A 14594-nucleotide genomic window follows, 5' to 3' on the forward strand; every position below is an offset into this window, starting at 1 on the left:
AATAAAAACCCATTTAAAGGGAAGAATGAAAGCTAGAAATGAATACGTTCAAAAACCCTTTAAGGAAGTCAGGCACCAGTGGCTCACATCTGTAATCCTAGCTTCTTGGGAGGCTGAGATTGGGAGGACCACTGTTTGAGGCCAGCCCAGGTAGAGTTTTCAAGACCCCATCTCAAAAATAAGCAGAACAAAGTGGACTGGAGGCCTGACTCAAACAGTAGAGCAGCTACTTTGCAAGTGCAAAGCCCTGAATTCAAACCCCAGTACCACCTAAAAAAAAAATCTTTAAAATCCTTAAGGGAATTTTGCAATAGAATGTCAGGAAAAAGAGAATCCAACAATGACTGTCCAGAAATGTTACTGTAAGTTATTTTAAACTTACATTATTTTAAATAATGTAATAAAATAAATAAGAGATTTATTTTTCCCTTAGAAAATAATAATTTGCGGTAGTTATGTCTATATACAAAATCCTATTTAATTTATAATATAACCAAGTATAATATTTGCTCATATTTACTTTATAGGATTTTATTGATTACAAAGCATTTTCACAAGAATAAAACCTCCCAAATTCTTTTTATGAAGCCAGGATACCTATGCCAACACCCACTGAAGATTGTCCCCCAAAAGTAAATGTTAGGCTGATATTTCTGAAGAATATAAAAGAAAAAAAGAAGGTAAAATTATTATAAACAGACTCCATCAGCACATTAGAATAAATATATACTTTCTCCAAGTAGTACATATTCAAGTAATGCAAGAAGGATGATTCTTTATTATATGATATTAATATAATTCATTGTATTAGTGAATCTTACCAGAAAAATCATTTGATCATTTCCATAGATTTTTTTAAAGACATTAGCAAAATTGTCTATTCAGGGTTTTTTGTTTCTTGGGTTTTTTTTATTTGTTTTGTTTTTAATGGGACTGGGGTTTGAACTCAGGGCTTTGTGCTTGTAAAGCAGGCACTCTACCACTTGAGCCACACTTCCAGTCCATTTTGCTCTGGTTATTTTAGAGATGGGGTCTCATGAACTATTTGTGTGAGTTGGCCTTAAATCTCAATCCTCTTGATCTCAGCTTCCCAAGTAGCTAGGATTACAGGCATGAGCTCTGCTGCCTATTTGTTTTTCAATAATTTTTAATAAAATATAAATAGAGACTTCCTTAACATGATAGAAGAGATTGATCTCAACTCAAAAGTAAACACAATTATCCCTTGGTATCTTCAGGAGATTGGTTCCAGGACCCCTCACAGATACTACAATTTGTACATGTTCAAGTCCCTTACAGGAAATACAGTATTTGCATATAATCTACACGCATCCTCCCATACACTTTAAATCACCTCTAGATTACTTCTAGTACATAATACAATGTAGATGCTATATAAATAATTATTCATGTATTGGTTAAGAAATAATGACAAGAAAAAAGTCTGTACATGTTCAGTACAATTTTTTTCTGATATTTTTGATTTATAGATGGGTTAATCCAAACATGTGGAACCTATGGATACAGAGGGACAATTAAGAAATGATTATTACCTATTAAATTTTACTCTGGAATTACCTGGGTGTGGTGGTACATACCCATAGTCCTATATACTCAAGAGGCTAAGGCATGGTCTTTACTCCCATTCTCTTTGTGGGGAACAGGAAATGTATCTTTTCTTCCCCACTTCTCCCTACTTTATCCTGTTGTACTAGAATAAATCCTTGCTAAAACTTAAAAAAAAAAAAGGAAGCTGAGGTAGTTTGATCACTTGCACTCAGGAGCTTGAGGCCAACCTGGGCAACACAGCATGCCTACCATCTCTTAAAGGGAAAAAAAAAAGGGTATATTCTGGAAGTAGCCAATACAATTATACCAGAAGATAAAAATAAATAAGGGAAGCCATTAAAAAACTACTGTAAAAATAAGACAATTTGGTAATTACTAGAATATTATTTTAATATATACAAATTGAAAATCTACATTTAATATATGTACATCACAACAGTTAATAGATAATGATACAAAGATACAATGGAAGCTGGGCACTAGTGGCTCATGCCTATAATCTTAGCTACTTGGGATGCTAGAGACCAGAAGGATCACAGTTCAAGGCCAACCTGGGGGAATAATTCGTGAGACCTCATCTCCAAAATGGACTGGAGGTGTGGCTCAAGTGGTAGAGTGCCTGCTTTGCAAGCCCAAAATCCTGAGTTTAAACCCCAATTCCACAAAAAAAAAAAAGATACAATGGCAGAAAGAAAAATGTAAAGCACTTTTGAGGGCAGATGCTTGCCTCAAGCTGTGCAAAGCCTGCTTCACAATCGAGAAGCCCTGAGTTAAACCCCAGTACTGCAAAAGAAACAAACAAATAAACAAAACCCAGTGAGTCAGTTTAACATGGAAATTTAATAAGAAAACTTAAAATGTTCCTGAAGGACCCAAAAGAAGATATGAATTACTTAAATTATTAAATTCATACCACCTTATTAGATAGGAAGATATCTTAAAGTCACCTATCATGCCAGTTCTCCTAAGCTGTTATTTTCCATGAATTGTTTATTCTCTATACATTTAATATAGTCCCAACAAATATACCAAATAAATTTTAAAAAGATATATTACTTCTAACTTAAGTAAAAACAGATAAGCAAGAATAGCTAGGGAAAATTCTAAAAAAGTAGATGAGGAGTGATTAGATTCACAAGGTTATAAAGCCTCAATAACTAAATACCGTGCTACTGACACATGAATAAAAAGATCAAAGAAAATCAAGGATCCACAGAAAAACAGAATCAGTAAGAGAGACCCTGACTTCTAGGGCTCTCTAGAGGAACTGAACCAATAGAATGTAGACCAGTGTACCACAGCATCCTTATGCAGGTGGGAAAGCAGTAGCTGCTGAGTCCAAGAAGCCAGAAACCTCAGAACAAGGGGACCAATGATGTATCCCCCATCTGAAGCTGAAAGCCTGGAAGCTCCCTGAAGAGTCTCTGGTGTGAATCCATGTTCAAAGGCTAAAGAATCTGGAGTCTGAAAGCCTCTGGCAATGGCTGCAGCAAAAACCACACCAGCTCAAGAAGAATCAAGCTTGCAAATGTGTGAGCTTCCCCCTTTTGCATTTTATTCCATCTGGGTCCCCAACCTATTAGACTGTGCCAATCCACATTGGCAGGTCTTCCCCCCTCGTTTGCTCACCCACATGTTGATTGTCTCTGGAAACACTCTCATGTACACACCAGAAGTGTGCTGTACCAGTTTTCCAGGCATCTCTCATGTTAACAACCAAGATTAACCATGACAGAAATACAGATAGGGATAGCTATTTATTTATAAGGTATTTTCTCATGCAATTATGGAGGCTGAGAAATCCCCTAATTTACCATCTGCAACCTGCAGACCCAGAAAAGCAGGCGGGGTAGTTCAAAAGCCTTAGATCTGAAAAGCCAATGATGTAGATTCTAGTCTTGGTCTGAAGGCCAGAGAACCAGGAGCCCAGGAGCTCTGAGGGCAGGAGGTTGATGTCTCAGTTTAAAAAAAAAAAAAAAAGTCCAGCAGAGCAAATTCAGCCTTCTGCCTTTTTGTTCTAATCAGTGGAGTGGGTAATGCCCACCCACACTGGGCAAGGCCATCTGCTTTACAGGGATCATCAATTCAAATCCTATCTTTCCTGGAAATACCCTCAGAGACACACCCAGAAATAATGTTTAACCACCTATCTGGGAATCCATGGCCTAGTCAAGTTGACACAGAAAATTAGCCATCACAGGAAGAAAGCAGTAAATTCAGAAATATGTCCAAGTACATATAAGGATTGATTTTATAATAAAAGTAGCATCTCAGCTCAATGAGGGGAAAAGATGGAGCACTCAGTAAATGGTGGTGAGGAACAACTGAGGAGAAAAAGTGGATTCAGCACTCCAGCTTAGTCTAGATACAGTAAATGTAAAACTTCCATCATTGGAGCTGGGTATAGTTTAGTGGGAGAGTGCATGCCTAGCATGCATGAGGTCCTGGATTCCATCCCCAGTACCAGTAAAAAAGACAAAACAAAACACCCAAACCATCAAAAAAGTCCTAGGGTAAGCATAGGAAAATCCTTTCATACTTCCAAATAGAAAAAGCTTTTCTCTCTCTTTTTTTAACTATAAAACAAAACCAGAGGCTAAAAGAAAACAGCTAGTACATTTCTGAAATTCTGTTATGATGAAAAACCACTATGAACAAATGACAAAATAAACCTGGTCTTTGTAGTGTACACATTTAGTCTGAACTATCCTTCATATTTAAAAATTGATATAAGACTGAAAATAAAATTTAGAAGTTAACCATAGAGTGGCTCATGTGAGGAATCTTTCAAATAAGTTTTCAAGGATCCATTTATTTACTTACAACAGCATTTAAAAAGGGGGGGGCGAACTTGCCCACTCTCCTTCAATGGAGTCCAGACCTGGCATTGCCCACCCCCCCCACCCCTCCACCCCCCACTAGTACTCCAGGGAACTCTGCACCCTCTGGGGACTAGGAAGCCGCCCAGGCTGGTCCCCAAGGGAGAGACATCGTCTCCTCAAAATTGTCAGCACTTCAGACAATTTTGGAGGATCTTAGAGGGGACAGTGACCAGACAGTGCCTTAATACCCACATCCAGGATTCAACCAATACTACCCTGTCGCCCTGCAACACAGGGAATCGGATGTCTTGAACAAAAAGAACCAAGCACAGTTGAGTCCAAGAACATGCACATGTTTCTCTGTATAAACCCACAGGTTTCACTGCAGCAGTATGGATCACACCTACTGTTCGCCCGGAAAGAGGGCTGGGACCCAACATGCACAGTCTGCTTTAGCAAAAAATCAAACAAATGAAACAAAAAAAAACCTGTAAGTTACAAGAACATGAGTAAAGTTCAGCAAACGGAAAAACAAAACAGCAGCCTGTGCCTGAAGCATCTCAAGCTACCCTGGCAGCCTCAAGATTGCTCGCAGCCAGATCCCCACTGCTCAAGCTGTCTTTGGAGGGCTCTGTGCTGGCCACAGCAAGAATGACTATTCCCAGCTCTCTTTGCCAGTCACTCTTCTTCCACACTGAAACAGGAGAGCAACAGCCAAGGAAGCACCCCTAAGGAGACACAGTGACAGCCAGGCCCTGGTGGCTCATGCCTGTAATCCTAACTTCTGGGCAGCAGAGATCAGGAGGATCACAGTTCCAAGCCTGCCCAGGCAAACAGTTCTCCTATCTCAAAAATACCCAACACAAAACAGGCTGGTGGAGTGGCTCAGGTGGTAGAACGCCTGCCTAGCAAGTGTGAGGCCCTGAATGAAAACTCCAGTAATGCAAAGAGAAAGAAAGAGACAGACAGACATTGCACTGTGGAGCAAGAGGCACCAGGAAAGGCCTGGGAAAGGAGGCCAAGGAGCCTTGGTTCTGGTTGGAGGCTGGGCAGACACAGAGCTCAGCCCAAAGTGGCCCATGGCACCTCAAAGGGTGACGACCCCAAGGTGGGTACACCTGGCCTTGGAATTGGGTAACGGTTCTGTCCTTGTGGGCTGGGTGAGGAAGCCATGGGCAGGAAGCCCAGGCAGGCTCAGTCAGCTGGCAGTGATGACCAAGACCCCAGCATTGGCATGATGGAGAGTCATTGCCTTCAGGACAATGTTGCTGGCACTGGACATCCTCCAGCATATACAGATCCTAGGCACCTCCTCAGGGCTGTGTGTCATGTGGTGGGACTTCCTGTCTGCTGAGGGGAAGTGGGAGAGGCCTCCAGGAGCTGCCTGGCCAGGGGCAGCCCTGACTCCCACTGGCCCATGGCAAGCAGTAGGTCTGCCACCACTGGAGACAGAAGGCCAGGCAGTGTTGGGCTGAAGTCCACAGACCCTGCCAACTCCACACAGGCAGATGACAGAGGGGACCTGGCAATCTTCCAGCTACGGCCCAGAGTCATAGACACCACAGTATAAACTCAGCATCAGGACACAGATCCACCTACACCTAAAAGGAACAGTTCCAAGGCACCTGGCCTGGCAGGTGGGTGGAGCAGCTCTGCAGGGTCAGAGGAAGGTGAGTGTGGTGGGGCTGGGGACCCAGGGGAGCAGGGAAGTTGGCAGGAGCCTCCAGGACATCACAGAGAAAGGGAAGCGCCACCCATGGAGAGTGCAGTTAATTTGTCAGCTAACATCCTGGTGGTGGAGCTGGTCTGGGACCTCAGGCTGTTTTCCAAGATGTGCACAATGAGGCTGTCCACCTGCTCCTGATGTGTGGTCCACCTAGTGGCTGAGCTTGCAGTTCTCCATCACCAAGTTTGTCCAGGTTCTGCACTTGCTACTCAGACCTGTCCATCACCGCAGATCCACAGTGCTCAGGGCCTCTTCCAGTGCTCTGGTCACCTGTGGCATGATCTTGGTCATAAGAACATGAGACACAGCACATGGTCACTTGAGGACAGGTGACAACACAGTGGAGCCCCACTTGATGATGCACTGTCTCCCCTCCTTCCCTTAATCATTACAGTCTGTCTTTGGGGTCTTGGTTATGGGAACTTTATCTTTGTCCTTTTTCCCAGTTTGTTTCACCGCCATGTCATTGCTGAGAGGAACATCTTCTTGCTGTGCTGTGTTAGAACACCCAGCCTTGAGCATTGTTCTCCTCCCCTCACTTGATCTTCATTTATGTTGCCATCACTTCTTCCTCAACAGTCTGACTCCAAGGGCTGCAAGGTGCAGACTCCTGGCTGTAGCAAGTGCAGGGCAGCAGGAGATGAGCCCACCTTGGCACAAACCCACTGAGCTTAAGTCTGTGCTACTGTGGGGGCTATCAGGCTGCCAGGCTGGGGCCCTCAGTCTATCGTGCACCTTCCCAGATGGCCTCTGGCTCCAGGACCCAGCACAGGCTGCCCCATGTGAGGAATTTTCAAATAAAATTTCAATACAGAAGAGCTGGGGACATGGCTCAAGCAGTAGAGCACATTCCTAGCAAGCATGTGGCCCTGAGTTTGAATTTCAGTACCACCTAAACAAAAAGACCCAAATAAAATTTCAACACAGAAAATTTAGTAAGAGCCAGGTGCCGGTGGCTCACGCCTTATAATCCTAGCTACCCAGGAGGCCCCAGCAAATAGTTCAAGAGACCCTATCTTGAAAAACACCAATCACAAAAAAGGGCTGGTGGATTTGCTCAAGGTGTAGGGCCTGAGTTCATATTCCAGTACCACAAAAAAAAAAAAAAGAAGAAGAAGAAGAAGAAGAAGAAGAAGAAAAAAGTTCCCTCCCTGTATAGGTATCTTAAACAAACAAAAATGTCTTTTTTCAAAAACAGAGGATGGGAAGGTAAAACAGGTCCTGTCTGGGGGTTGGTACTGGTGGGAGGGGGAAGATGTAAGGAAAGGATGTAGGAGGGTGAATATGGTGGAAATATTGTATACTCATATATGAAAATAGAAAAGTGAGACATGTTGAAACTATTCTAAGATTGGGGGAGGGAGGAAAAGGAGAATGATGGAGGGGGTGAATTCAGCTAAGATATATCGTGAGCACTTTTGTAAATGTTACAGTGTACCCTCATTACAGCAATAATATTATAATAGAAATAAAAAGCTCCCTGTCAGCTATAATCCTAGTCACCCATAATTCATTGATATTCATTGTTTGGGTAAATACTTCTATCTTTTATCTATATAAATGTACATAATTTTTGTAATGAATATACATAACTTTTGGTAACAAAATGGAATCATTCTGTACATACCATTTTGTTGGTCGTTTCTTTTTTTCTTGCAAAAACAGTTTTTATTTACCCCCATAATCCTCTCAGGTTTATAAATTGTCCACAAAGGCAGTAGTGATCAGTTTAACTTAACATAGGAATTCAAGAACGCAATTCTGGGAGACTACATTGACCATCCAATGGCAAACTCATGAACATTTCAAGAAAGGCAGTTATAGATTTTCCTTAGAGGCTTTCAAGAAAAACTATGCTTAAGAAGAGGGTACAAATCCTCCTCTTTTTGCCTTCTTTGGCTCCATAAAAGAGAACAACAGAATTTCAAGCCAAACTTAAACGATCTAGTAAATGTCTTTAATGAAGAGAAAACTGCAGCTTCAAATTGTAAATGACTTACCTAATGAGAGGGAGCTAATTTCTATTTAGTATAAGGATATAAAACCAAGTAGACACAGGTCAAACACTGCTCTTATCTCCACTATCACTGGTTTGTTTTGTTTTGCAGGAGTTAAGACACAAATTTAAATACACCATTGTCACCAGAAATACATTTTTAGCAGTGAACATCCTAACTGCTTAAGCTGGATTTTCTGTCTTGCTAAGCTACAGATACTTTAAACATTTTCTAAAGAACTGTGATGTGAAAGGTAAAAAATGGCCCTAAAACAAGAATCAAATATGCATACTTTACACGCAAAAGCATTATTTAACCAGATATCAGAAAATGCACCTGGGATTTTTTTTTTCTCAGCACATAATGGTGTACTTGCAAGACAAACATGTTGTCTTAATCATCTTTGTTTCTTTGTAACACCAAGTATGTTATTGTAAAAACACATGCATACACCTATGGTAAGTATGTACAAACATATATAGAAATTTTAAATGCAAACTTTTTCCAGGTAGTGTCCAGTACCTGGACTTCTGGAACCAAAAGCCACAATCTGCGAGACTGCTGGAAAGGAAGAAATGCATAGAGATAAGTAGTTCCAGGGAGGAAATGTTAACCTTTGGCTGCCAGGCACACCGACCCTAGAAGCTCTGGGCCTGAGCTAGTCAAATCAGTGGCCCAGAGGTTTGTGTGACAGACACCATCAGGTCCTTCCTAAGTTGGCTCTGATTTTCAAAGCGGTCAGAAGCAGTCGTCAGAGATGGCTGGGGTGTTGATTCTGGGTCATTTCAACTTCTTACAGGTCCCCAGGCAAGAACAGGGTTGCAAGGTGGTGCAAAGGCACAGGGGTTGGGGTGAGCAGGATTGGGCCCAGCATCTTGGAGCTGAGAAACTATTTGTGGAGCAAAGACAAGCAAGGCAGGCGCGGGCTGCTGCTGTCCCCCCCACCCGCCACGGTGAGCGTGGCCCAGGGATTGTCTATGTATCCCTGTCGAAGGCCCACTGAGCCAGGATGGGGCTCTCCCTCCCACGTAGGGGAGCACCCACTCCTCTGCTGGCCTACCAGGAGGCTGATTAGAAACTCCACCTTCAGGGTATCGTTGGAGAACCTGGCCTGGAAGAAGTTCATGTAAGAGGCTGCTTGGATCAAAAATTCGGGCAGTCGGGCGGAGTCGCCGTTAAGCGACTATGGACAGTGGGGCGGACGCACCTGCACCAGCAGGTTGGCTTTCTCGCACAGTAGGCGCCGCACCTGGTCCAGGAGCTCCTTGTTCTCCCTGTGCAGAGAATGGTTCTGGGTCCGGAGGTCCTGCATCATGACCGCCAGCGCATCCATCCCCACAGCCACACCGCCCATTTTGTTGGTCATTTGACTCAGTTGAAACACTGAACATTTTATAGATAATAAATATCTTCAATATCCTTTTTAATGGGTATATACTAGCCCACTTTGTAACATTCGTGCCATTTTTATTGGTACTTGGGCTATTTCTGATCTTTTGCAATCTGCTAAATAAAAATAAGTAGTAATTACTTATACAGCTTCCTAATTAATGAAGACATATGTGATTTTCAAGAACAACTCCTGTATTTGGTGCTTGCCTCTGCCTTTTCACCTCTACTTGGTCTGAAGTCTTTGTTTCAAACAGATTTTCAGCCTTGCCTGTTGTGCCCTCAGGCCCCCTCTTTGTTAGTACAGACAGACTGGCGGGAAATGTCACGAACAGATTTTCTGGCTGCTGTGAAATAAAGTGCTCCACAACTTGGTTGCTAAGAAAGCCAAGGGACTAGTTGCCGCAGCAGAGAACCGGCCCTTGATAGTTTGAGTTGCTCATCTAGGTTTGAGCTGTGTCACTCTGTGTAATAGTCATTAACCATTTATATTTAAATATAACTAAATTTAAATCAAATTCACTTAGTTTCTCAGTTACACGGCCTACATTTCAAGAGCTCGGTAACAACATGTGATTTGTGGTTACCGGTATGGACCATGAGTAGGACATTGCTAGCATTACAGAATGTTCTATTGGACAGCACCAGCATGGAACACCTCACTACTGGCTATGATGTATCTATTTTGGATGGGCACTAGTGGCTCATGCCTATTTTCTTAGCTACTTGGGAGGTTGAGGTCCAGAGGATCATGGTTCCAGGCCAGCCCAAGAAAACCATTCTCAAGACCCCATCTCCAAAAATAACCAGAACAAAATGAACTGGAAATGTGGCACAAGCCATGGAGTGCCTGCTTTGCAAATGTGAAGCCTTGAGTTCAAACCCTAACCCCACCAAAAAAAAAAAAAAAAAAAAAAAGAAAGAAAGGAAAGATAGGTCTATTTTGTAAATGAACTGCTCGTTTCTAAAAAAAAAAAAAAAAAAATCTATATGCATTGCTTTGCCCACAAGGCCCAGCTGCAGTGAGTAAAATTTATAATTCTATACTTTTTTATGTTAATGATTTAGTTAAAAATTTTAAGACATTTTTTACACCATTACTATAAGTATCATGACTTTCCTTTATTATCTGGCCGGCTATTTTGCTCATTTATATATGAGGTTCCAGAGAATCAAAGAGATGACGTAATCATCCTTGGTAAATGTCTAAGGTGTGGGAACAGGATCTTTGTCCCTAGTCTTCTGGTCCCAAGTGCCCGGCTGGCTTCCCTACCCTGCACCGCAATCCTCCCCACACAACAGTGGCAACAACATGACATTTTATTCCCTGTCAAGGGGTGAAGGCAATACCCAGAAATAAGTTTTCATTCTGACTTTGAGACGAAATGTTCTCGAATTATAAAAATGAAAGTAATTTATTCGTGTGGTGAAGCTGGTTTTCTGTTGAAATTATTTCCGCTTTCTGTTTCTATTTCCAGCTTGAACAGTTTTGGAGCCTGTTCTTCACTTCAGAAGGTGGGAAAGAGAAGAAAATGGTGGACAACTTCCATCCCCTTCAGCCACAGATGAATCGCACTGTCCGCTCATCCTTCCGCCATGATTATGTGCTGAACATACCAACGAAACCCAAGCCAGCTGCCAGCCAAGTGGGCTCCTAAGATGGTCACATCTAGGCAGCATCTTGCTTTAATACATACTAGCTTATAAAATATTATTAGACAATTTTAAACACCTGCATTTAATGGTATTCATAGATAAACTTTTCTTTCTTTGTCATTTCAGAGTTACTATCCTTAGCCAGGTGCTGGTGGCTCACACCTGTAATCCTAGCTACTCTGGAGGCAGACATCAGGAGGATCACTATTCAAAGCCAACCCTGGGCAAATGGTTCCTGAGACCCTATCTCAAAAATGCCCAACACAAAAAAGGACTGGTGGAGTGGCTCAAGTGGTAGAGCATCTGCCTGGCAAATGTGAGGCCCTGAGTTCAAACCCCAGTACTGCCAAAAAAAGTTACTATCCTTGTAAGGCAGGGAGAGGGAGACAGAACAATAGAAAAATAGCTGGTTGGTTTCTATCAGGTTACTTTAGGTCACCCTTTCTTGTGAAAAGATTAAGGTAGAGGGAAATTGAAACTGACCTTATTGGGCAATTTGACTGTTAGCTCTCTAATCCTGTTTTTAAAAGGGCAGATAAACAGTTTAAGTTTCTGCTTGGTTAAGTGGCACTTCAGTGTGAGTGACTTCATTTTGATTGCTAACTTGATCTGCTGGGGCCTTATACAGGAGCTTAGTCCAAAACAATGACTGCCTGTAGTTTTTATTTAACACTTTCCCCCTTTTGGTTAGACTCTCATGGCCTTAGGGCATTAGTGCTACTCTCAGTTACCACCATTTTGGGCTGCTGGTCTCCATGTGTCCTAGGTCAGAAGTGCATTTATTGGTGTGGGAGTGCTTCATCTCTCTTTGATGAAAGCTGTTTGGTAAATAAATTCATTTTTGATTGATAATAGTGTGTATAACTGGAATGCCAGCACGAGATACAAATTTCTCTTACAGTAACCCCTTGGCAATTGTAATATGTTTTACATCTAAAATTTTTGAGCTTTTTATGTTTCTCAATTAATGGCTCGATAGCATTTTAAGTAGAAGTTATAACCAAATGTTTAACTGGTAAAGACACAGAAATCGACAACACAGAACAGGCCTTTCAGAAAACACCTCTGGGGCCCAGACTGGTACCTCCTGGCTGAATATTGGAATATGGGAATAAATTAAGTGTATTTTATTTCAAACTATGAATGTGTATTCTTTTATTATGGCTCCTCATTAAGTGTATTTGCCCCAATCTTTACTTGCCATTACTAGTATACGATGAGTCTACTTATTATCAATTTATTATATAGGAAATATGTTTTGTAATTACAAGAAAACAAGGGCTTTTATTATCTCTGGCAATCCTTTTGCATTTTTGAAGATGAGATATTTCACTTAAAGGCTTGGGGTCATATAGAGAGCATAGGTAGAATATTTTAATAAAAATGAGTTAGGCACCCGTGGCTCACTCCTATAATCCTAGCTACTTGGGAGGCTGAAATTGGTTTGAGGTTTGTGGTTCGCAGCCAACCAGGGCAAATAGTTTGTGAGACCCCATCTCCAAAAATAACCAGAGCAAAATGGAATAGAAGTGTGGCTCAAGCAGTAGAATGCCTGCTTTGCAAATGTAAAACCGAGTTCAAACTTCAGTCCCACCAAAAAGCAACAGGAAAAAAGAAAAAAGAAAAAAAAGAAAAACTTAAAATGCCTAGAATGTAGAATTCTTTCATGGTACATCTACAGAAATACATTTCAAAGGACTAGTAATCTAACAGACCACAGTATTATTTTTGCATTATTTGTATACTGTTACAAATAATATAATGATACTCTCTGCACAATGATAGAGTTTACCTTCCCTTTAAAACTGTTTGAAACTTATTTTATTTGCTTTTATATTTTATATTTATATCAAGTTCTTTGTTAGGTAAGGTAATCAACTTAGTTCTCCCAGTTTCTACAGTGGTTTGGAGACTTTTCTTATAGTAAGATGGAGAGAAACTTGTCAATGTAAAAATCCAGATAATTCTACATATTCTGAGTGGTGCATGCCACTATTGCTCGTTTCTAAATATCTTAGCATGTTTCCAGCTGCCTCTAAGCTTGTGTTCAGACTCAATGTTGCATCAAACCTAGAAGTATTTTATTAATATGCTAGTCATCTAGTTTGCAAGATAGGATTGGATGAATATACCTAGCGCTACCAAACTATACACTTAAAGATGGCTAAGGTGGAAACAGTGTTACATCAAACTTAAACACTTATGCTCATCAAAGAAAGCAATCAACAGAAAGCAAAGAAACCCATGAGATGATTTGCAACAATCCTAATTATTGGGGAAATGCAAATCAAAATCACAATGAAATATTAAAGCACATTTATCATGATAGCCACTATCAGAAGAGAAAAAATGACAAGTGTTACAAGGATGCAGAAAAAGTAGAATACCTGTGTGCTGTTGGTGGGAATGTAACATGGTATAGCCATTAAAAACAGAATTACCAGTCAGGCGCCAGTGGCTCACATCTGTAATCCTAGCTACTCAGGAGGCAGAGATCAGGAGGATTGTGGTTCAAAGCCAGCCTGGGCAAAATAGTTCTCCAGACCCTATCTCGAAAAAACCCATCACAAAAAAGGACTGGCAGAGTGGCTCTACACCTCTGGGTAGATATCCAAAAGAATTTAAAGCAGGATCTTTGCACACCCATGTTTATAGCAGCAACACAATAGCCAAGAGTCGTGGTAGAAGCAACCTAAATGCCTACTGATGGATGAATGGCTAAAGAAAATGAAGTTCAATGGAATATTATGTGGCCTTGAAAAAGAAGGAAATCCTGTCACATGTACAATGTGGAGAAAACTTGAGGACGTTATGCTAAGTGAAATAAGCCAGTCACAGAAGGACACATACTATATGATTCCATGGAATGGGGACATAGTTCAAGTGCCAGAGTGCTTGTCTAGCATGCGTGAGGCTCAGAGTTCAATACTCAGTGCCACAAAAAGGGAGAGAGAAAGAGACATGACATCTAGCCCTGACACAACCATGGGCAATTCATCTACATCTTTCAGGCCCATATGCTTCCACTCATATGAAGTGTCTAACGTCATCAAAATCATAGCAACAGAAAGTAAGATGTGGTTGCTAAGAGGTGGGGAGAGAGGAGGGAGAATTCATATTTACTGGTGTGATGGTTAATCTTGATTATCGACTTGACTGGACTGAGAGAAACCTACAATTTTAGTAAAGTACACCTCTGGGTGAGACTGTGAGAGCATTTCCAGAGACAGATCATGAGGACTCTGATTCAATCAACATTCTGATCCATTGGTGGATTCAAAATTTGAATAGACTGTTGCAAGGTGGTGGAACTGTGGAAGGTGGGGCCTGGTTGGAGGAAGTGGGTCCCTGGGAAGTGTCCTGGGGGACTATATCTTGCCCTGGCCTCTTCCATTTCCTGCTCTGCTCTGCTTCCTGGTTGACATGAGGTGAAGA

The 14594-nt window shown here is 41.5% G+C and overlaps 1 protein-coding gene across 1 annotated transcript in view; it reads left to right on the forward strand.

Moving 5' to 3' along the window:
* The window catches only part of LOC141421647 (carbonic anhydrase 5B, mitochondrial-like), a 44536-nt gene extending 32237 nt beyond the window's left edge, over positions 1 to 12299 (forward strand). The window contains 2 exon segments of the mRNA XM_074068509.1: positions 10982 to 11149; positions 11286 to 12299. Coding sequence (XP_073924610.1) covers positions 10982 to 11149; positions 11286 to 11300 — 183 coding nt within the window. The 3' untranslated portion in view covers positions 11301 to 12299.
* The last annotated feature ends 2295 nt before the right edge of the window (positions 12300 to 14594 follow it).

The sequence above is a fragment of the Castor canadensis genome, chromosome 3, assembly GCF_047511655.1.
Source record: "Castor canadensis chromosome 3, mCasCan1.hap1v2, whole genome shotgun sequence".
Classification (NCBI taxonomy): domain Eukaryota; kingdom Metazoa; phylum Chordata; class Mammalia; order Rodentia; family Castoridae; genus Castor; species Castor canadensis.